The sequence below is a fragment of the Balearica regulorum genome, chromosome 8 (genome assembly GCF_011004875.1).
Source record: "Balearica regulorum gibbericeps isolate bBalReg1 chromosome 8, bBalReg1.pri, whole genome shotgun sequence".
Taxonomy (NCBI): Eukaryota; Metazoa; Chordata; class Aves; order Gruiformes; family Gruidae; genus Balearica; species Balearica regulorum.
In genome coordinates this window covers 60,619-85,093 of record NC_046191.1, presented here as the reverse complement: position 1 = coordinate 85,093, position 24,475 = coordinate 60,619, and the positions used below count along the sequence as shown (strand labels likewise).

The window sequence follows — 24,475 nt, the reverse complement described above, 5'->3', positions numbered from 1 at the left end:
GCATGCCTCAAATTTGCTAGGACACTCTTACCTGAAAATGTCACTTGACATTTACTGTCTTTATTTTTGTGAGTGTATTCTTCACATGTATTTTGTTTTCAAAGGAATGGTCACACTCTTTTTGGTGTCCTAAATTACACTAAAACTCCAGGTGGAAGTCGAAGACTTAGATCCAATATCCTGGAGCCACTAGTTGATGCCGAAACAATTAACACAAGACTGGACTGTGTTCAGGAATTACTCCAGGATGAGGAGCTCTTTTTTGGTCTTCAAGCAGGTAGTAGTTTATTTTTTAATACATGGTATTATATTTTTAAACATTGTTTCTAATCTATGAAAGTATGCAGTGTGACTCAATATGTTTGAAAAGTATTTTTTATGATTTGTCAGGTGACATGTAGTGGACACTTAATTTTTTAAAGTAGTCTTTATTATGATAGTGATATTTTTCTCAAGTATTTTGCTAAGAAAAGTGAATTTCTCTGATAAAGTGGGTAGAAGTCAGTGAGCTAATAGCTTTTTTTGAAGAACTTGAGTTTGCCTCTTTACCTCTATGGCTGGATACACACTATGTTGGAAGTATACAAGTATACATAATGTATACATTAAAAACAAATAAAGGCATCACTGATTTAATACTTGTTGTGTATGCATTTTTTTTTCTGTTGCTTCATAAAACGTAGTGGTCCAGACAAATATAAAAAAAATACAATACCAGAGTATGAGTTAGTCAACCTGAAGTTGGATCATGCAGTCTTTATCACAAGAGAAATATGGTCCAATCTAACAAAAAGAATATTGCTGAATTGGTGTATGTCCACCTGTACAATAATCACTACATGCTTAGGTGTTGTACACAGAGTTACGACAAAATAATTTAGATAGCAGCTGGTTTTTTTCCCTGGTAAATAATTTGTGAAGATAGAATGAAAGAAGAAATTAGCATAAGTATCACTAAGTAATTGTGTGCATTTAAAAAAAGAAAAAAAAATTATTTCAATTTTGATTCAATTTCTGATCTGTTTACTTTTGTTTTACAGTTATCTCAAAATTTCTGGATACAGAACAACTACTTTCAATTCTGGTACAAATACCAAAGCAGGATACAGTATGTTTCAAAACACACCTTAAATGATCAGTTACCTGGCTATAACATGCAATATATAAATGTCATATCTATAAATATGCATGATATGATAAGAAAAAGACTGCACCTTAAAAAGACATGGAATAATGTTATTGTAGATTGAGAGTATATCTTATTTTACAGCAGTAGAAGATTCTCACAGGAGATTGTTAGAAAAATTTGGGTTTGCTTCAATATCACATTCATCTTAATTTATGCAAATTGACTTCCAAAAATGTTTACTTTTTCATCACTCTCCACCTTTATTCTTCATAAGCGTACATCCTATTTGACAGTACTAGGATGAGAGAGAGGATTTTTTTTCACATCAGCATAAAAGGAAAAAGTGTATAACAGAGATTTACTTTCTTATTTTTGGAGGTTAATACATTTTTTGATAGCCTAAAGAAAATTAAGCATCTTTCTTACTAGAAATTAAATATTTTCTTAGTTTTCATGTAATACAAATGAATAGAAATTAGTCATTGTTGCCTGAAAAATTATTTTGAAAAAGGTGCTTGAGAAGAACTCTGACTTTGCTCAGCTGTGCTTTTATAATACAGGTAAACTTAAATCCATATTCAGTTACTAAGTCTATGTTGTAAACATACAAAGCCAGAAATGGGAATTACTTACCCGTTAGTTTCCAGGACACACATTGTATTAATTAAGTGCAACTTTTTCATGCAGGAGTTAAGTGTTTCCTCTGAACAACAGCAAGCTGACAGAAGACAATATACTCGCTTGCACAGCATAAGCAGTACCAAATGCGACAGAAGTTTCTCTTACACTGACTGTTCTCGTAAGCAGAGAACCTTAGGTCTGTAGCACACAGAGATCTCTAGGTTATGAATAGTGTCTGGGAGTTCCTTCTCCTTCCAGTGCTCAACTTGACCCATGTTTCTCTGTTAACCTTTGAATACAGGGAATAAGTAATGTGTTGGAGAATTGATTACCCTCAAGTTTTCTCAGGGTCCTGCCTTACAGATTAAAGTAGCGTCCTACTCTTATCTGTTACCTTAAATCACACATCTTACAAGGTGGACCACAGTGAAATACAGATAAAAGCATTTATTCATAAAAGCATAACAATAAAGCTGTACATGTTTATGACGACATAGTTTAGTTGAAAGACAAGCAATACTTTATCTGCTTATGTTAAGGCTTCAGCAGGAAGGTATTTTATCCTTTATCCACTTGACAGTGGCAGCCATGGTTTCAGTCTGTGTGAGTGCCTTACACGTCATGTTGCATGCATTAGAGTGCATTCAGGAACTTGACCAACAGAGAAAGCTTCCTTCACAGATCATCTTTGGGAGGATTTGTGAATATACCTTCAGATTCCAGTTCCTTAGAACCCCTTTTTCCTCCTCAGTAGTTACAGCAAATTTCCCGTTTGAAAACTTTTAGGAGCATGACACAGATTTAATCTTTTGCCTTGAAAATCACACTGTCACTTTTTTAACCAGGACATAGTTGTGATTAATTAAACTAAGGTTTCTCTTCCTTTGGTGTGTCAGTGTGTGTTTGTTAGACTGGTGGTCAGCTCCTGTTCTTAACTAGATTGTAAACAAAAATTGCTGAAGGGGATATAAAAGCTCTCTCCCTCCTAGTGACTATTAACATGTTTCAAAGAAAGCTTTTTTTTATCAGACCTTGCCTCCTATATTATTTTGTATGTTAACACGTGCAATACAAATAGCAAAACAGGATAAATACATGTAGCTTTCTTTAAAGAAATCAAGTACAGACTCCAGCAAGATTGTAATAAATGCAGATAAATCTCTTTAATGACATATCCAAAAAGCTGAATGTTTATTACTCCCTGCTTTCCTTGTAGAGATCTGTAACATGAATGAAAGATCAGCTGTATGACTAAAACTGTCAGACTGGATGCCTTTATGTATCCATAGGACTGTGTATGCCAAACTTTTAACTGCCGTGTTTTCACTCTTGACTGGCTCAAATATAGCAGAATTTACTATTCAACCAACAGACATGTTCTTTCAAGTGCTAACACAATTGCTTTTATCAAATGCTAGATTAACCCAATCAGTATCTTCCACTCTCCATAAAAGTTTTCATTGCAAAAATGAAATGCCCCACTAGACAATAGATGAGGTGCTCATCTGAAAATCCTACAGTTTCAGCCACAAGAAGTGTGAGTGGTATGTTCAACATGAGCATTCTCTCATCCTAAGGAGGACCGTCAACTGGCAATCTGAGATGTGTTACTTGAAAAATGATATTATCAGTGAGATCAAGTACTTCCTGTTATGAAATCTGCATATATAGAATCACAGAATGGTTTGGCTTGAAAGGGACCTTAAAGATCATCTAGTTCCAACTCGCCTGCCATGGGCAGGGACACCCTCCACTAAAACAGGTTGCTCAGAGACCCATCTGGGGCATCTTAAAGGTATCTGGACAAAAAAAACCCCTAGATTACCTTAAAAGATGGCCTTGTCTCAGTCATGAAGGATCCTTAGAAGTTGGATCAACATCCAACCTTTGGTGGAAATGAGGACCACCTGCTCTTGATTACTTGCATCTGAAGAACAAATTCAATAGATTCTGTGCCTGTTGAAGTTCCAGGTGTGTGATGAGTTGTTTCCTTCTCTCAGAGGGAGAAGGTACCAGTATTTTTGGTTTAAATGAATTTCCAGGAAATACTAAAAGTTAATCTAGGGCTGATCCACTGACGTAGCACTTAAATCTGTAGGACTTAAGTCTGTAGCACAAAACCAAAGTCAACTGCTTCTCTGAATCATCATGCTTTACATATCAGTGACTGTGGACAAATTAATTTCAGATGCTGTAAAGGATAGGCTTGCATTTTAGTCATTGATGAATCATAAAGAAGTAACATTATATAGAAAAGTTATCGACTATGGTTGTATTGATTCATTTTCTCCCTTTGACCCTAAAGTGCAGCACGTATAAAGATTCACTTTTAACACCAGTTCAGTTAAAGTTCCTGTAAGAACTATTTTAGCGAAGGTGCATTCCATTATGAAATACTACATATGACCATATCTGTTCTTTTGCTGTCCGATTCCATCATGGGACTTGGACCCCATGTTTATTTGCAGATTAGGATTCTTCTGTTCATACATTTAGCATTGTTTAGCCCTATCTTTTACAGAAAACAACTTTATGTAGAAGGTAAGACAAGGCAAGAGATGGCCTCTACCACAAGAGTAAAGAGTTACTATGTATGAATGAGAAGGGATTTCACACGGGGTAATACTCGTATATTCATGTTGAAAACTGACACTAGATTTTCTTTAGAACCAAACAATGTGCTTATCTATGTTGGTTTCTTAAAATCCTCTCACACAGCGCATATGTACTGCAGTACATATGCTATGCAGCAGAATTCTTTATCGTAAATGTTAATGGAGCATACAAAACAAAGTAGAACGTGTATGTGGGAAAAACATTTTGAAGAGCAGTCGTTATTGTAAGCAAAATGTTTAAACGTATTGGATTTTTTTTTTTTAATTACATGGGCTGATGTTTAATGATATAAATATATCAACCACAGATAAGTCAACTAAATGGGTTATGGTGTGTTTAACAGCATTTATGAAAAGGGCTATGCTTCTTAATTATGATGCATAATGTGTTTGCTTTCAAAGAGTCAACAAGCTATGTAGAGCTTGTATAGAGCTATGGATACATAGAAGATTAAAAGAAGCTTTCACAACTTGGGTTAGCAGAGTGTTCTCAATCGTCAGTGCAGACATATGAAAATATTAGCTACTGATGGGCAAACTGTCACAGTAGGCGATGTAAAATTTAGGTAAACATGTTTTATGCAGTTATACATCAAGGTGTCAAAGTGAGCTTATAAACTAATTTAGCAATTTCCATTAAAAGTATAAACCTGTTATAGTTAACAGTATGAGTTCTGCTGGTTCGTAAGTACTTTAAACGGGCAGTCATACAAACACCTCCAATATTTGTAAAATTTTTCAACAGATTAAAACTGCTGAATCAAAAATAACTAATTTAATCTACCTGAAGCATACTCTAGAACTTGTGGAGCCTCTGAAAGTAAGCTGTCTCTATTTTTTTTTCAATAAAGTATAGACCTTTTTTCCCTTGTTTTTATACAGTGCAATTTGTTAAATTTCGTAGAATAGAATATCTCAAGTTGGAAGGGACTGATAAGGATCATTGAGTCCCAAAAAATTTATATCTTGCAGAACACAATACTGCCAACATATAGTCTTTTAAGCCAATTGAAAATATGCATTTGAATCTAATACTCTTAAGAATTCGATTCCTACTATTACCTGGATAATTTATTTTATAACAAACTTTTAACTGAAACTCCTGCTCAGATTCTGTAAGCTGCTTATGCAACCACCAGTAAGCCTCAGTGAATCTTAAGAACTTTCAGTTTTTCAAAAGGGCTACAAAAAGAAGTAACTGTTCATGTCCATCTTTTAATCTTCAACAGGCTGCTTTAAGAAGCTGTAACACACCACTACTAAAGGCCTATTACAATTCTCTTGAAGATACAAGGTATTTATCTAATACTTTAGCTTGTATGTTAGACACTCATCTTTCTTCAGAATGTCTGTAAGATTAAAGATGTTGCACCTTTGCTTATTTGTAGTTACAGGTACAGCTTGATTCTTTTGCCTAAAAGATGATTTTAATTGTCAAAAATTTTAATTTTCAACAAACAAATACAGGGAAAAAAGCAAACCAGAAAGTAAGCTATGATAACTGCAACTGCTGATGAACTCCACTCCATTAGAAATAATTCTGAAAAGACACAAGTAGTGGTTTCACAGAGTCCCCATAATAATGCAAAAATCAACTGTTGCCTGTATATTTGAAAAATAATTTGTTTTTCTCAAAGATTTGAGTTATGTCTTTGGTCAGACTGGGGTATAATCATACTTCGTTCTGAGGCGAAAACATATAAAATTTAGTGTTTGGTTTTAACAGTAGATAATTTGCTTCAGTTATTTATAATACTCTCATTTATAATTTTGAGATGATATTGCAAATAAAAGTCATAAAGTATTATGTACCTAATTAGTGATACAACTAATATTGCAGATTCGGAATTATACTTGAAAAGATTACAAGTGTAATTAATGATGATACAAGGTACACAAAAGGATGTCTGAGTATGAGGACCCAGAAATGCTATGCTGTTAAGCCTAACATCAATGAATTCCTTGACATAGCTCGTAGAACGTATACAGAAATTGTTGATGACATAGCAGGTATTTCTAAATCCAGATTTTTATTTATTTGGAGTTCAAAGTACATTGCACTTGGCATATAGAAGCCATGTAATTGCATGTATTATAACCCTCTTATATGTAAAAAGTATTTAGCATTAGTATAAACTGATTGTCATTGATAAGTAACTGAAGTACTTTTGAGATAGATATTGACATTCTCCTTCTGTAGATGAAAATTCAGTTTAATTTTAATGAGGTTGAATAATTATATTGATTCCTATATTTAAAACTCTGTTGCTCCTTATCCTCTAAAAGTACAAAAAAGTTAAAATAACATAACAGAATTATTCTAAAACATGTAAATCTTTGTTTTAGCTTCTTTAATTAAAATATCTGAGTTCTTTATATTTTAAGCAGTCTTGATCTAGCCGTGGACTACTTTTTAGTCATGCTATTAAGTGCTGGAAAATACAAACAAAAGGAATTTTAATACACTGTCTGTTCGCTTGCTTTAGTAACTTTCCTGTTTATCATTAAGTCAAAATAGAAGAAAAAAATATTCTGGAATGGATTTTTCTTGGGTTTTTTTAATATAAAATGTTGATTTCTAGCTAAAGGACCATCTTAGTTTTCTATATCATTGGAAACTTAAAAGAGCATCAGAAACTTTTGCATCTGTCATATACTGTGAGCTTCCTATTTACTTCTAGTCTTAGATTCTACAGAGTACATAATGAAAAGTACAGATGCTATTGTTTTTTATTTCCTAAACCTTCCAAAATGTGGCAGCTACTAGGATTCCAGACTGTGTGAACAAATGTGTCCCCCTTGCCTGTTTTCACGGTAGCCCATGTGCTTGCAGAAGGGATTCTTCTCTCTTCTCCTTTTTACTGGATTAAGCTCTTAAGTGACTCCAAGACTGAAATACTGATATCGTCTACCTGGACTTCTGTAAGATGGTCCTCCACAACGTCCTTGTTGCTAAATTGGAGAGAGATGGGTTTGACGGATGGACTAAGGAACAAGAGATAGATGCAAGATGGATAAGGAATTGGCTGGATTGCTGCATCCAAAGAGTTACAGTCAGTGGCTTAATATCCCAAGTGGAAACCAGTAACGAGTGGTGTCCCTAAAGGGTCCGCACTAGGACCAATACTATTTAATATCTTTGTCAATGACATAGTGGGATCGAGCGCACCCTTAGCAAGTTTAGAGACAACACCAAGCTAAGTAGTGCAGTTGATTTGCTAGCGGGAAGGGATACAATCCAGAGGGACCATGACAGGCTTGAGGAGTGGGCCTGTGGGAACCTCTTGAAGTCCGACAAGGCCAAGTGCAAGACCCTGCACCTAGGTCAGGGCAATCCCCAGTATCATTATAGGTTGGGGGTGAATGGATTGCAGGGAAGGTCTTGGGGATAGGTCTTGCCCTTTACGTCAAGGGCAAGAACAAAAGCTTCTATAGGTACACCAGTGATAAAAAGACGATTAGGGAAAATGTGGGCCCTCTCCGGAAGGAAACGGGATACCTCGTCACCTGGGATATGTAGAAGGCTGAGTTACTCAACAATTTTTCTGCCTCAGTCTTCACTGGCAAGTGCTCTAGCCACACTACCCAAGTCACGGAAGGCAAAGGCAGGGATTGGGAAAATAAAAACCCGCCACTGTAGGAGAATCATCGAATCGTAGAGTGGTTTGAGTTGGAACGGACCTTAAAGATCATCTAGTTCCAACTCCCTTGCCATGAGAGAGTTGGGTTTGTTCAGCCTGGAGAACAGAAGGTTCTGGGGAGACCTTATTGCAGCCTTCTAGTATCTGAAGGGCGCCTACAAGAAGGCTGGAGAGGGACTGTTTACAAGGGCATGGAGTGACAGGACAAGGGGAATGGCCTGAAGCTGAAGGAGGGGAGACTGAGATGCGATCTGAGGCAGAAATTCTTCCCTGTGAGGGTGCTGAGGCCCTGGCACAGGTTGCCCAGAGGAGCTGTGGCTGCCCCTGGCTCCCTGGCAGTGTTCAAGGCCAGGTTGGATGGGGCTTTGGGCAACCTGGGTTAGTGAAAGGTGTCCCTGTCCACAGCAGGGGGTTGGAACTAGATGGTCTTTAAGGTCCCTTCCAACCCAGGCCATTCTATGATTCTGTGATACTGAACTTGGGGATACTGGTGGACAAAAAATCAGACGTGAGTCGGCAATGTGCTCTCGCAGCCCAGAAAGCCAGTTGTATCCTGGCCTACATAAAAAGAAATGTGGCCATCAGGTCAAGGGAGGTGATTCTGCCCCTCCACTCTGCTCTCGTGAGACCCCACCTGGAGTACTGCATCCAGCTCTGGAGTCCCCAGTACAAGAAAGACATGGACCTGTTAGAGCAGGTCCAGAGGAGAACCGCAAAACTGATCCAGAGAGCTGGAACACCTCTCCTATGAAGAAAGGCTGGGAGAGTTGGGGTTATTCAGCCTGGAGAAGAGAAGGCTGCGAGGAGCCTTCAGTATGTAAAGGGGGCTTGTAAGAAGGAGGAAAAAAGACTTTTTTAACCAGGGCCTGTATTGACAGGGCAAGGGGCAATAGTTTTTAAACTGAAAGAGGGTAGATGTAGCTTGGACATAAGGAAGAATTTTTTTACGGTGAGGGTGATGAGATGCTGGAATGAGTTGCCCAGAGAAGTTGTGGATGCCCCATCCCTGGAAGTGTTCAAGGTCAGATTGGATGGGGCTTTGAGCAATCTGATCTAGTGAAAGATGTCCCTGCCTGTGGCAGAGGAGTTTGTCTAGGTGATCTTAAAAGGTCCCTTCCAACCCAAACCGTTCTATGCTTCCATATCCAGAGTGTCCCAAGTTGCTAGTTTATGTTGTGAGTGGTTGGAACACGAGAGCGGGCAAGCTTAGAGCAATGAGCAGCAGGGCAACACCACTAACTAACTCCATTCTTTCTTCTCACAGGAGTACCACCCTATTACCCTCTTTGCAGTATTCAAAATTCTCATGATTTAACAGCACATATTTTTCTGTCATCTAACAGTTTCCCACATATGGTATCTTCTCAGCTGGGAGCAAGATGGATTTAAGGGGAAGATTGCAAATGTAAAGCATTACCCTCAGTCTGGGGAAAGAAGATTGCTTAGAATCACGAACTGGTTAAAAACTGAGAGTCCCTAGTCTAAAGTTCATATTCTGTCTACTGATTAGACAGTGACGCTAAGTGCTTGAGCAAACTTTCCTTTCCATAGTTAGGTCCACCTGGGAGTCAGTCAGATGCATGAACTGTCTGTAAAGGAACACATGAATTTTTCTGACTCTCCACTGGAATTTTTTCGCATTAGCTTTCGGCAGGCAGATTTCTTAGATTAATACTTTACTTAACTCCCTGGAGACCCACGTCAAAGGCATTTTGTCATTTACTTACCTGACACATTCAACGCCCATAAATCATATTAACAGTATGCATCTTTTTACCAACCAAACATACATGTGTGTGTACAGACATGAATGTATGTAATTTGGGTCAAGTCTTTATTTGTGGTGTGTAGGTATGATAACACAACTTGCAGAAAAGTACAACCTACCGATGAAAACAAGTTTCAGCTCTGCTCGTGGATTTTTTATCCAGATGAATGTTGATTGTTCAACATTACCCAATGGCCAGCTTCCTTCAGAATTTACAAAGGTATCTGTACTAGATATGTTTTTTCATAATGTTTGTATACTTAATATATATAAAATGTATTACATTAACAAGATACACATTATACAGTAATTTCAGCAACAATTAAAGTCATTTCAGTGAAGATATCTTCAAGTAAATGAAGGTATAATTGGTATATTTTTATAACTGCCCTATTTCTAGTTATACTTAATGTAGCCAGAAGTGTACAATTACATGCAGTTATGTTGTGTGTAAATATAAAGTTGTGTATCTTGCTGATAAGTGCATTCTTTTATATGGATTTTTCATAAAAATTTATATAGATAAATGAAACGTGGCATTGTTTTTTTCCACTTTTCCCTGCCCTGTATCGTTCCCAGTTTGCTTTTTAGAACTATTTTTGTTTCTGATAATATGGCAAGTTCTTATTGTTGGTTTGAATTCCCCGTAGATCACTAAAATGAAAAACACATATAGCTTCACTTCAGCAGATTTAATAAAAATGAATGAAAGATGTCAGGAGTCTCTGAGAGAAATATATCACATGACCTACTTGTAAGACCATTTTAAACTATTTAATATTTACTAACTATATTTATTTTGTTCAATTAACAGCTAATTACTTGTTTTCTTAAAGCTATCTTTCTGTTAAGTTATGGCTACTTAAAGAAATAATCCAGAGCGACACTGATCAAGTGTACTTCCTGAGACAAAAAAAACCCCACAAAGTGTGGGTATTAAATGTGCATTACAAATATATAGGCATTTATTAATAAGGGTGGCCATCATATTTATTAAATTTTTATGGGTGAATTGTCTACACAAAATGACACGATGTATTATTTTTGTAATGCAGAATAATTACTTTTAATCAGTTCCTTGCATTTACAGTAGAACTGTCTATTTCTGTATTTTGTCCTCGCTGCATGTCATGTTGCTTTGCTGTCTATTTCAGAAGACTTACTAAGTGTAATGTTGCATGTCAATTTTATGGAAATTCTAGAAACCATGTGGGGTTTTTATTAACATGAGAGTCTAAGGGAATTAGAGTCACGTTTGACATGTTAATAAAACATACTTGATTCCATAGATAAATTTTTAGTTCATTCTCTTGTGAAGCTTTCTTACGAGCTGTTGGTATTTGAGCTACACGTCTTGTGTCTAATAGCAGAATTTGATCTGAGATGATGGTATAAGATCCTAATTTGCTTCAAAGAAATTTATACATTTGCTTGCACCTGGCAGAGATGATTGCATTTTATGAGTAACCTCCCATCCTAGTATATGCAATGTGAACATTATCAACTTGCTTTATTTCTGTAAGTTGTATAAAGTGCAACAACTAAATCAGTGTCTTATTTCAGAATAGTGTGTAAACTACTGAACGAGATCTATGAACACATTCATTGTCTATACAAGCTATCTGACATTGTGTCAATGCTGGACATGCTGCTTTCATTTGCCCATGCCTGCACTCTTTCTGATTACGGTAAGATTCTTCTTTGATTCTGTCATGGGCCAGATAAAGACCGGCCTGTTGGAGAATATCCAGGCTGTTTTTTCTGGCTTTGCAATTGCTAAGTCCACGCCATGTATTTTTCTGGGTCTCGGTAGGCTTTAGGTCAGTCTCTCTGGTCTATGCTTGCCAGTTTTGTGCTGATGTTCTTTCTGGTTCCATTCATTGAAATTACATTCTGCCATTTAACTGCTGTAAGCCTTCACAGCCAGTCTTTTCAAAATAACCAGTTTAAGCATATTCTATTCAAAAGCACGAAGTTTGTGAACATCCTGAGTTTACGCTTCTGTTCTGAAAGGGCACAAGAAAATATAAGCAGAACATTGTTACATATATACTGTAAAACAAAAAAATGTGGCTGCTTTTGTTTATCTGCTTCAATTTCTGTAGCACTTTTAGACATTTTTGGAAGTATAGTCTTTTAAGGAATCCAGGATCACGTGCTTACCTGCATGTTGTTCATCCTGCTTCCCTAGCCCAGTTCTGCAAAGTACAAATGAGCACATTGTCTTCAATTAAAGCTGACGTGAGGTACTTAGCTACAGTATAATATGGTGCAGATACTAAATCAGGTCTGGAAGCCATTTTAGGAAGTGTATTAGCTCACCATTACTGATGCTGCTCTGTGATTTCCAGCTCATGAGCAGGATCAGTTTACTTTGCAGTATGGACTGTGAATCTTCATGTACTGATGATTCCAGTCAGAGCACATGAATTGATATGTAACTGAACAGTAACTGATACGCTTGAGGCATCACAACCTTCCCCCGTCCAATGAATTAGAGGACAAGTTTTCTTCGGCAGTAATAATAAGACCAAAGCCACTTAGCTTCTCCCATAAATCTACACCTGCAGTTTGCACAGCTAGGTATGAATGTATCCACCAAAAGAAGTGGACTGTCAATTGTAGCTTTCAGTCCCCTTTGTCACTTGACTCCCTCACCTAAATTATTAAATGACTAAAACCTACACCAGGTAATTAGAGTTCCCCAGTGTTTAAACCTGAAAAACTGTTTTTGGCACTTCTTTCTTGAAGGCTGCTCCATTTAAACGGACCACCAAATTTAACGACACTTCTTTGTTAGCCTGGGTTGCTGCCATTGAGGTAGACAAAGAGGAGGCATACAGAATAGGTTCAGAAAAGAGCTGTATTCTGACAAAATACATACAGATAGTCCCGGTATCAAGGGGATCTGTCTAGGTGTAGTATACACCCAAATAATCAATATGATAAAGTATAACAAAAATGTTTCTTGTGATCATATAATAAGCTACATATGTAGTAGTAACAGAATTCATGACCCTTTTACTTTATATGCTCATGGCAGTATAAAAAGAAATTATTAAAAATGTATTAGCTATGAAACTGACTTTCGGGTTTCCTGTTTTAATTACTTTTCACGTTTTGCTGTTTGTATTTTTCTTTATTACTGGAGTCCAGCCCTGCAGAAACACAGGACGTTAATTTAGAAATTAAGTGTTAGTTACGGGATTCTTTTTGTAGTAATAAATCATGAAGACTTGCATGACAATCAGAATCTAAACCTGAAAGTGACTGGTAATTCTTCCCTAGTGCTGCACGTTAGTCTTGCTCACTACAGGAAAGTAAAAATCAGGGAATCAGTACCACAGAATTTGACTTCTCTGCAAGAATTATTTCAAGACGCACTAGTTTAATAACATAAAGGTTTCCGTACTAACTATGCACTGTATTTTTATCCTTTTTCTCATTTAGTTCGTCCAGAATTTACGGATACTTTAGCAATCAAGCAGGGATGGCATCCCATTCTTGAAAAGATAGCTATGGAAAAACCTGTGTCTAACAACACATACCTGTCAGAGGGTAACAATTTTGTCATTATTACAGGCCCAAATATGAGTGGAAAATCAACATACCTAAAACAGATTGCTCTCTGTCAAATTATGGCACAGATTGGTGAGTAAGAGTGTACCATATTAGTAATCTTCTGCAGCACATTTATTGTTTTCTATTTAAAAATATTTATGAAGTTAAATGATTTGGCTTCTACAATAAGATTCTCTGTAAAATAGTAACAGGTAATTTTTAGTCCATTTGCTCCTACCAGCTCTTGTGTTGCTGACAGAGACCACTGCAAAGTTTTGGGTCTGCCATTGGAAACCTACCGGCCCTGTCTGTATATCTGAGAGCCTCCCCAATCTGTCTTTAGGGGAAGCACAGTTCTATGCTTTAATTCTTTGGAGCACCTTAACGCAGTCTGGCAGCTTATGCTAGACTGATAGCGAGTGTCCTTGAAGTATGCCCATCGGGCTACATATGTGTTAGTCATCCAAAAGAAATAGATGAACTTGAGCATACCTCAGTTACATAGAGAACATACTTGCAGCCAAGTAGAATTAATAGATGAATAATCAACTACTTCCAATAAAAGTAGTAATAAATACTGCAAGGTTCTATCACTAAAATAAAAGTAAACCAAATATTTGTAAAGTCGTAATTGAAATTCATCCCTATACTCAGGAATTCCTTGTGATTTTTACCTTAAAGGTAAGGCTGGTAGCACAGGAGACAGACCTTAATAGGGTGACTCTTCTAGAATGAAACTACTTAGTAGTGGAAAATAAAATTTGGCCACCATGTGTTTGTGGGTCCAGTCCCCAACAACTGCAAGTTCTTCAGGAATTGCTCTCAAAAACATGGGTTTAATATGAATAAAGGAGACTGTAAAGTCTTTTGGCAGGTTTCCTGGTTTTTTTTTTTTCTATTCGGTAGAACTAATAAGCATCAAAGTCTCATAAAGGCGACATAATCTTGGTTTTGGGAAACTAAGATTCCTTGGGATTAGTAACTCAATGGCTACAGAAATGCAAATTAATCCTAGTGTTTATTCTCACTTTTGCATCCCTTTAGACTGACACACAGCTTCAGGAATATGATTTCCTAAGTTTTACTGATAAGCTTCTTTAATTACGGTACCTGTATAATAATTTTTCTTATAAAGTAACGGTAGAACATAATCTTATGAAACTATAGAATAAGATGCATTCTCTACAGTGCATAAAGACCAAGTATAAAACTGATATTCTTCCCTTCCCCCGCCCCAACATATTCAGGCAAATTGGCATTTGTCACACTGATATGAGAAAACTCTCATTTTACTTGTTTTGTAGGTTCTTACGTCCCAGCAGAGTATTGTTCTTTTCGAATTGCAGAGCAAATTTTTACCAGAATAGGTATGGATGATGATATAGAAACAAATGCATCAACATTCATGAAGGAAATGAAAGAGGTATTAAACGTAGCCAATCCAGGATCCAAGGCCCATTTCTATTGTTGAGTTAATAGAAATTGTACTAGTATGTTTCCACGGAAAGAGTGTACTTTGAACAGTAGTCAAAAATTCAACTTTTGTCTGCTACCTTGATGATAAACAGAAAACCAAGCATAGCTTAAATAAGAAGATATTCCAATATGAGTAAAAATCAGTGCTCTGTTGGACAGTAGTTTCAACATTTTGTTATTTCTTATACCTTAAATGATTAGTGGTAGGACGCTAAGCCCTCTCAAGTCCCTCTCCCAAACCGATATGATTTTGAGGGAAAGTGGTATGTTCAATGGAAAGAGAAAGAGTGCTGTAGTATTTGTAGTATGTAGTCTTTGCTTGCTTAGAGTTGACATCTGTTTGAAAGCTGTGAGAAGGTAAAATTTGTGGATCTGACAAAATTTTTTAAAATTTCTGCATTAAGTTTCATCTGAATATTCCTATTAGCAGGAGTATTCCTGTTAGTGTTTTTAAAAAAATGCATTTATAGGAATGACAGCATGCTAAATATTTTCCTAGGTAACATACATCATACAAAATGCTAATGACAAATCACTCATCATAATTGATGAACTTGGCAGAGGTACCAGTGCTGAAGAAGGTATTGGCATTTGTTATGCTGCCTGTGAATATCTGTTGAATTTAAAGGTAATTCTATTTTGAAAAAAAATTAAACCCTATAATTATTTTGTCATACTGATAGTAAATATAGTATTTTCTCATAATTTAACTTCAGTTTTACAGAGTTTTCTTGCCTAAATATGATATTTTTCATAACTGGTGAATAGTAAGAATTACCGTGATAGAGAAAAAATGCTGACGTAAACTGCGCTTCTGTTCACTGGTGGTTGTGATTTAACCTCAGCCAGCAGCTAAACACCACCCAGCCACTCACTCACTCCCCCTCAGCGGGATGGGGAAGAGAATCAGAAGGGTGAAAGTACAAAAAACTTGTGGGCTGAGATAAAGACAGTTTAATAGGTAAAGCAAAACTGCGCGTGCAAGCAAAGCAAGGTAAGGAATTAATTCGCTACTTCACATCGGCAGGCAGGTGTTCAGCAGCTTCATCACACATGACAGTTACTGGGGAAGACAAATACCGTAACTCTGAACATCCCTCCTTTCTCCTTCTCTGGAGCTTTTATTGCTGCATCATGTGGTGTGGGATATCCTGGGCAGCTGCCTCGTCTGTGTCCTGTCCGAACTTCTTGTGCGCCGCCAGTGTGGTCACTGGTGGGGCAGTGTGAGAAGCAGAAAAGGCCTTGATGCTGTGCACGCACTGCTCAGCAGTACCTAACCGTGGGTGTCTTATCAACACTGTTTTGATCACAGATCCAAAGCATAGCACCATACAAGCTACTATTAAGAAAATTAACTCTATCACAGCCAAAACCATTTCACTGGTTGCCATCTCTTTCCAACTTGCAAGTTTGCATTTCTATCTAGGAAAGGAATAACCCAGTCTTTAGTTTTGCTTAGTACAGGTTTGTATGCTTCAGTGTTAAAGGTGAACCTCTTTACCTCGCTGTTACCTTTCCAAAGTACAGTGGTAGTTCCACGCAACTTAGGCATTGGTCACAGAGGTTAGAAAAGTGGAAGATGGTTTTAGATGGTTTGGAAGTTTCACCTCTATCTATGTGATCAACCTCAGGTTGTCAGCTTTTTGAAGTGTGTAGGTGTTCACTTTCTCATCAGATTTATTCAGAGCACTTTTGTGGTTTGGTTTGAGAAGCTCAGGTATTTTCTGTAGCTCGTACTTTAGGCAAAGCATTCCTTGAGACTATTAAGGCAACCGTTTGACAGTTATTCCAGTTAACCCTAGTCAAATTTTGTAAGCATCATGGATTTCCTGTTACTTATGATATTCTTTTCTATTGAGAAATGATGAGGAGAACCCCCAGTTGGTAAAGATATCCTTGCCAATGGTAGAACTCATTGCTTAAAAATTTTAATTTGCTTTAGTAATTTAAATAGCTTTTCAATGTTTTGGAAGAAAACCTGGACATCTGTGAGATAGTATTGTAATTTTTTCCAGGATAATTTCCAAAATAAATTTTCCTTCTTGTTTTCTTATTTAGGCATTTACATTGTTTGCTACACATTTCCTGGAACTGTGTCATATAGATGCTTTATATCACAATGTGGAAAATTATCATTTTGAAGTGCAACATGTGAGAAGTAGTGCTGGAAATAAGGAGAAAATTGCTTACACGTACACACTCTCTAAAGGATATACAGAGGAAAAGAACTACGGTAATGGATTCCACTATGACTTTAACTTAGTAAAGATCATGTAAGATACTATTTCAGTTATTAGGCATCTAAGAATATTTTTCTGCTGACAAATTTCTGCCGAGTTTGTATCTCTCATAGAGTAACAACTACAGATCTGTAATATGTTCCAAATACTTGTGTGTTTTAAGTAACCATGTAGTGAGATAGTAGTTTGGGGTAGTATGAAGAACTTAGATGAAATTTCATAGTGAAAAAAACATTTTAGTAATATCGGTAGCTCCTTGATTCACCTCTGTTTGAATGAGATGAACCATTCTGAGCACACAGTACTTGAGTCGATTTAATCTCTATTTATGGAAGTGAGTGAAAGTTGTGAGTCTGTGAATGCTGAGGCTACCTAAAACTCTCTTATGTGTCTGCCTTAAGTAATGATATATCAGTTAAATAGCAGCTTGACCCTTCTTGATTAGCAAAAAGGAATCAAGTTTCTTTTAAAAAAGGCATGAATTTTACTGTGTATCGGCCTAAGGCTATTTTGAGAGGTTGTGCTAAAGCATCCGCGTTCTCAGGAAAGCAGGTTTACTTCTTTTTTAACTTTAGACTAAAGTACACTGAAGACTGTACAGATTAACGGATTATGGGTCAATAAAGAAATGAGTGAGTGACAATAAGGCATAACTATGTGTTGTAAAGAATTCCAGAAATGCGTATGTTTCCAGATGCTAGATCTGAAATTGGATCCTTGATTTAGGTGACATTTAATCAATAGGAAATTAGCTACTCATGACTTTTGCAAGATGGTGGTAACTGAAGACTACAGATTGCTCCAGTCATGCTTCAATTAACTGGACTTAAAACATTTCTTTATCAGAATTTCAGAGTAAGTTTCTTTACCTTTGGCAGCACCAGCTCAATTTCAGATGCTATACCACCACTAACTCAGAAAAATTGGAAGTTTAGAGGGAATTCTCAGAGAACAGGGGACCTTTAGTAACTCAGCGTTGGTGTCTTGGCTTTACCTTGAGCAAAGTTACATTCTAAGAAAGAGTGCAAGGGCTCTTCTTGACTCTTTTTTGTTTTTAACCCTACAGTATTAAAGCACCTGAAGAAGCACTGAATGTCCTCAGAACAGCCAGGGCCACAGGCAAAGGAAAAAGTAAAAAAATCATGTTAGGGAAGAAAAAATATTTTACATCTCTTTCTTACCCTGAGTATCTGGCAGTTTGGCTACTGGCAACAGACTAGAAGTTGGAACATGACATCCATATCCACTGGATGTCTGGATTTAATGGAGAGCACATTTAGCACAACCTCAGTATTTTCTGGCATGCCAAATCAAAAAAACTGTTCAGAGAAAGCTGTTAACACCACTGTGCTTTTTTTTTCCTTTTACCCCTAATGCATCTCATCCTGCCCAGTTACAGTATTACCAGCAGTCACTTCATGTGGAAGTGTATCTCAGAGGTAGTGTTACACAAAGCAGACATTTTATTTTGTAATTCTCAAAAACACACTGTTTATTAAAAATAATTTTAAAAAGACACAAAGAGAAAATGTGTGTCAAAATTATTTTAATAAAAATGAAAACTTTACCCTTTAAAAATAGACTAAGTTAATTCTGGCAGACATAGTGTAGAAGGCAGGAAAAAAATTACAGCAAAAATCTTGATTTGTGTTTTATATGTTTAGGATTAAAGGCTGCAGAAGTTTCCTCCCTACCGTCATCCATAATTTTGGATGCAAAGGAAATCACAAATCATATTGCAAAACAAATTTTGGTATGTAACAGAAAATTATAACATTGTAATTCACAGTTTTTATAAAACTCAAATATATTTTCAGTTTCTGAAAGGATATAGGATAAGCACTGCCTATGGTTTTATGAAAATAGATTTCATTACAGTTTTTATTTCTGGAACCAGTTTTGAAAGATAATACTGAAGGGCACTGTTAGGTGACAACACAAAGCAGTCCTTAGGGTTAAGGAGTATTGGATGTAATGTTGATGTACAAACCAAGAATCAGGAGATCAGAAGTAGGCTGGAAAATAGCTAATATTAGTATTTTAATTATAGAACATAATTGATTTCATATTTTAATGCATGTTTATGTTTTTAAGAACAGCACAGGCAGAAGAGCACTCCTGAGATGATGAAACAGAGAGCTGTATACCATTTAGCAATGAGATTGGTTCAGACTGCCAGAAATTCTCGACTGGATCCAGACAGTTTACGTATATATTTGAAAGGCTTGAAGAAGAAGTATGAAGCCAGCCGTCCTGCACCCGGACAAAATGGTGAGCAACAGTAATGTGTAACATAGGCTGTTGGTCACATTTTTATGATTACAAGATGATTCTATTTTTCCCGTAGTATTAGAAAACACTGCTTTTCACACGTTTTTAAATTCTTCATTCTTAGTCTAAATTATACTCACTACTGAAAGACCATATCCTTCATGTTTTTTTTCCCCAAAACATACTTGAAATAAAAGCATTTACTTTGTATGAGGAATGCAATTCTTTTTGATAATTAACTATATCCCTTTCATCATCTTAGAGACAAAAAAGTTGTATAATATTTAGTATTTTCTGCGTGATATATCTGGTATTATAGCTCTTACATCTGACACTAAAGATCTTGCCTAACAAAAAGCAGTCTTTGAAACAGATGGTCCATTTGTCTTGCATAGGCAAGCTCTATTTGCACTGTTGAACATGCGTACGTAAATCCCGTTGTTCCCTACTCAAGGAGGGTTCTAGTTCTCTAAATCATTACGCTTAATCCAACATAACGTAGGCAGTTCAGGACTGCTTCCTCTCCAGAACTGGGCAGCCAGAGCTTTTCTGTAACACTGTAACAGGAAATTACTGTGGTATTGACACTGTTGATGTTTTTTGTTTAGAAAGTGAGTAACAGGAGATCAATAAAAAGTTGAATATCCTTCTTCCTTGGTTTTTTTTTTTTTAGTACAACTTAATTGCGCCACTGCAGCCATGTATTCCAGCTTGAAGGAATTTATCTTTCCTCACTCCCTTCTAACCAACTTTGCCCAAGAGTTCTTATATATTTATTTTTTATAAATATATAGGGGGGGGTGTGTATATATATAAAAAAATTATTATACATATATCTATAAAATGGGTAATACACAACAGTTTGATATCTAATTTATAACAACAAATATATTTTTATATATAGTTATAATATATATTTCCTTTTTATATATCTACCTTTGTAAACATACTAACGTTTGTAGTAGGTGCATTGTGGTTTTTTACCTAAGAAGTTTTTTTATTTATTTAACCTATTAAACACAATTCCCCTCTCTTCAGGCCTTATATGTTGCCCATGATATCACTCATATCCATCAGTAATACCATATTTGTTGTCTACTCCAGTGAGGATCATGGCAGAAAAAAGTATTTTGTGTTCAGATTTCTTAACAAGAGGAACCAGCTGGCAAAGGATACGTGTTTCAGGCATTGACTGAACAGGGTGCACATCTCCCTGTTGGGGACAGCCACCACGGCACCAGAAGGAACAGTTCTGGGGGTTCATGCCTGGGAGCCTGGGGTAGTTTGACCCTGTCAGAACCGTTCCCCTCTTTACGCACCTTATTTCAGAGCCTTCAGGTTGTTTCCAGTCGGTCCGTTGGGACTGTGTGTGTATATACTACGCATATTGCTCTCTCAAAACAGATTTTAAATAAGGAGGGGTTTTTATTGTTTTGTTTTACTGACATCTGGATGCCAAGGAGCGGGACCAGAACACAAAAAGATAATATAGATACTTCCAGACTCATTTTTGGATCACCTGTAAACAGTCCTCAGTAGACAAATTGGCTTGAATTCTAGGTCCTTGCGAGCACTGTCCACATCTCCATGGGCGGGGGGGCGGGGGGGGGAGGTACCTTCAAGGGCTGTACAGTGAGCTTTATTGCAAGTCTGAGAATGCTGATTGAAGGAAAGGGGATCTTGGGAAGTTTACAATGTGGGAATTGCAGGGAAGCAGAAAGCTCAGAGGGCAAAAGAAGGCTCTACCTGTCCCCTCTCCACAATCATGCGAGTAGCAAGTCAGATATCTGCTTTTTTAAACGCCCTTCTCTTGCTTCTGCAGTTCCTCACTCAAGGTGGCAATCTCAGTGCCAAACACTAAGAAAGAGATTTTAAACTAAACCTGGTCAACAGCTGACAGTAAAGGTCAAAAGACAATGCAACATTGTCTGATAAAGCCCTGAAACTTCAACAGACCATTCGTCTCTATGACAAGATTCCTATTTTGCGTAGTCTGTAAACATCTTGTCCTAGAAAAGTATACAATGCATTTACCGTCTGCACTAACTTCAGCTTTTTAATGCAGACTTTCCTCAAAACCAAGGCTGCTATCACCATATGTCTGCGAGACAAGGCCATGCGACAGAAGAAATGTTATTTGAAGTGTGAATTGAGCATCCAAAGCCAGCACAGCAAGGCATACGCTCACTTTCTGAAGCCTTTATTTCTTCCTCTGCAAACTTCCTGGCAGCAGCAGGCCTGCAAAGGCACAAGGCAATTCATAAGCAGAAAAAGTAAAGATCTCATAAACCGAAAAGATATTAGAATTCACTGTCACTCCTTTGGATCCGAAAGACCAAGGCTAAATTTACTTCTGAAATTTGCTTTCCATTTGGCATACACATTTTCAACCTGTACTTCAGTCAGCAGAGATGGCCACCCAAGACTTGGCCTGCACAGTTTTAATACTAACACAACTATATATTGATGTGTAATCATTAAAAAAAACCCCACCAAAACCAAAACCTCACTGAATAGACAGTACTGCTTTAGGCTATGATACTGGGAATTAATTTGATATATGGTAAGGACTACTGTCACCATAACCAGCTTTTGAACCAACTTTGGTCACAATAACAGAAGTGCCTTTAGTCTAGCACTTCAGAAATAAAGGCTTGATCTGGCAGCCTGTCATACAGCAAAACAGTCTAAAGTCCAGTTCGGCTGGACATTTTGTCATAATCACAGCACTCAAGTGAACAGTTGAGCTTTTTCTCCTCTTAAGGGTGTGTTATTAAATAACCCTTGTGATTCTGCAGGAAAAGAACATCTCAAATGGGAGACGGGTGTAACTTTATATCCCACTTAATAACACCTCGAAGGGCTAAGAACCACCAGCCTGAAAATGGTCTATCCCTTTTCCCAGCAACTTTCATATACCCCATCGTAGCTCCAGCACCATCCTGAAAAGCATAGTCTCTTCCTGCTCCTAGCAACTCAAATGCCCACATCACAGTTCCACCACAACTACAGACTTTGAATCCACTTCCTCCTACCAAAACCTTGTCCCTTAAATTACCACAAATCTGATAGATCTCAAATTGCCACGCGCTGTCTGCCTTCTCCTTAACAGCATCTCCCGATTCCAAATTCCTATTCAAGACAGGCATCTTTCAATATCCTGAAACAGGTACCCAAACCCCACCCTCTGCATCCCATCCAGAATTTTCAAAGGCAAAACTCAAACCCACCGTATAACCTCAAACTTCGAGCAAAACTTCCTTTGGAATCACTAGAAAGCCATCCAGGTCCCTTGGCTCATTCTCAAGAATCTCGTAAATGTTTTTTTCTGTAGCAACATTTTACCTGTCTTTGTTTTCAAGCACAACTTGTTCTTGCATTCTTTTTATTCAGTCAAACCAGTTCTTAGCTCCAGGATCAGAGCTCTACTCAATTCTTTGTTTTACAATATGCTTCCCATTCCTCTTTTTCCTTTTCCATTCCTCTGTTCACATACATATCTTTCTTTTCCACAACCTTTTCCTCCATCTGGCTCTCCATTCCTCTTTTCCCTTTTGACCCCTCTCTTCGGTTCACTGTCTGGCCATCCATCCATCTTTCAATCACTCTGTCTAGCTGCCTGTTCCTCTTCTGATTCATCTCTGCTGCTCCCCAGTCCTGATTTTCTCTCCCTCCCTCCGTCAGCTTCTCCACGTTTCTCTTTCTCCTCCTATCGCTCTGTCTGGCTCCCCATTGCTCTGCTCAGCAACCTTCCCCTTTCCCTCTATATCCCTGTGTGGACCTCTACATCCCTCTTTTGCTGTCTTCTGCTCCCATCCCTCAGTGGGGCCTTCCATCCTTCACTTTCCCATCCTTCTGTTCGAGCCCTCATTTCTCTGTCCAGTTCCTGGTCCCTCTCTCCCTGTGCCTCTGTTTTTCCATCCCTCTTCTCCTTTCCATCCATCTGTCCACCTCTTCATCTGTGTCTTCTGTTCCCCCTCCCTCTGTTCAGCTCCTCATCTCTCTCTCTGTGCATCCCTCTGCTTTACCGTCTTTTTCTCTCTTCCATTCGCTGTCCCTACGTCCAGCTCTTCATCCTTTGCTTTCACACCCAGACCCTGCTGTCCCTCTGTTAGGCTCTCCATCCCTTTCTTTCTCTGCCTGTCTCTCCATATGCGCCTCTGTCTCGCTCCCCTTAATATTCTCCTTTTTTGTGCACTCCTGGGCTCTTCCTTTAGCTTTCAGCAAGCTTCTCTCAGATCTGGGATGCACCTCTGCTGCCCCAGCAGACCTGGTTCGTGGCCATGGCCCCATGTCACTCACAGGTTGCTGCTGTAGGCCAGGGCATTGGGCAGGAAGGTGCAACGAGCCTCAGGTGTGGCCAATGGCAATGGCCCCTTTGTGCCCCACGGGCCACAGCTGTGAGCCCAGGGCAGCAGGTGGAGGTTATGCTGCCAGGGGCGGCTGCACGCTGTCAGGGAAGCAGGTGTCTGGTCCGGCCATGGCTGGTATGGTACAACAGAGCCACCACCGAGCATCGCCGGCCGGGGCTGGCAATGCAGCTGCAACCACCGAGGAGGTAAGCGGGGGCTGGGTGGGTCCCCACAACTGGGAACGTCCCAGACAAGGTGATACAAACCATGGGGTAGCTAGGAACACGCACTGGGGCAAGCCACACTGGGGGTCTGGGCGGGTGCACCGGTGCAGCGGGGAGCTGGGTCCGTAGGGGCAGCCAGCACACGGTGGCCACGGTGGCAGAAAACCACCCACGGGGCCAGTGAGGCCCGGTGCTGTGTGCCAGCAGCATCAGGGGGAGCTCACTGTTGAGTGGGAGTAGTGCGGAGGGAGCCTTGGATCAGGCCTGAGCGTTGCACAGGGTGGGAGGCCCGTGGGAAACCCTGGGGATGGTCACAGGGGAGTGGGTTAAGGGGTTGCTCTGGGGCTGTGCTGGAGGTGTGGGAGGGGCAGGCACCGGGTGGGTATTAAAGCAGAGGCGGTCGCAGGAGAGTACGGCTTCTTGGGCACCAACCATCCCAGTTTTGACAGAAACTTTCTGTCACAAACCGTGGCGTTTGACTGCATTTCCGAGATCTGCCGTAGAGCACGTTCCACATGTCGCGGCACCGTAGGACTTCTTGTCCGGCAGCATCTTCCCTCCTCCGCGAGTTGTTTGT

General features: G+C 38.5%; 1 protein-coding gene across 1 annotated transcript in view; it reads left to right on the top strand.

Moving 5' to 3' along the window:
- Nucleotides 1–19,535, top strand: part of MSH4 (mutS homolog 4) — a 34,053-nt gene extending 14,518 nt beyond the window's left edge. The window contains exons 7-20 of the mRNA XM_075759087.1: nucleotides 105–277; nucleotides 1,041–1,108; nucleotides 5,111–5,185; nucleotides 5,595–5,659; nucleotides 6,206–6,375; nucleotides 9,858–9,994; nucleotides 10,425–10,528; nucleotides 11,338–11,462; nucleotides 13,225–13,425; nucleotides 14,640–14,758; nucleotides 15,311–15,439; nucleotides 16,870–17,044; nucleotides 18,716–18,804; nucleotides 19,151–19,535. Coding sequence (XP_075615202.1) covers nucleotides 105–277; nucleotides 1,041–1,108; nucleotides 5,111–5,185; nucleotides 5,595–5,659; nucleotides 6,206–6,375; nucleotides 9,858–9,994; nucleotides 10,425–10,528; nucleotides 11,338–11,462; nucleotides 13,225–13,425; nucleotides 14,640–14,758; nucleotides 15,311–15,439; nucleotides 16,870–17,044; nucleotides 18,716–18,804; nucleotides 19,151–19,336 — 1,816 coding nt within the window. The 3' untranslated portion in view covers nucleotides 19,337–19,535. The remainder of the gene's footprint in view (nucleotides 1–104; nucleotides 278–1,040; nucleotides 1,109–5,110; nucleotides 5,186–5,594; nucleotides 5,660–6,205; nucleotides 6,376–9,857; nucleotides 9,995–10,424; nucleotides 10,529–11,337; nucleotides 11,463–13,224; nucleotides 13,426–14,639; nucleotides 14,759–15,310; nucleotides 15,440–16,869; nucleotides 17,045–18,715; nucleotides 18,805–19,150) is intronic.
- Nucleotides 19,536–24,475: the final 4,940 nt, after the last annotated feature.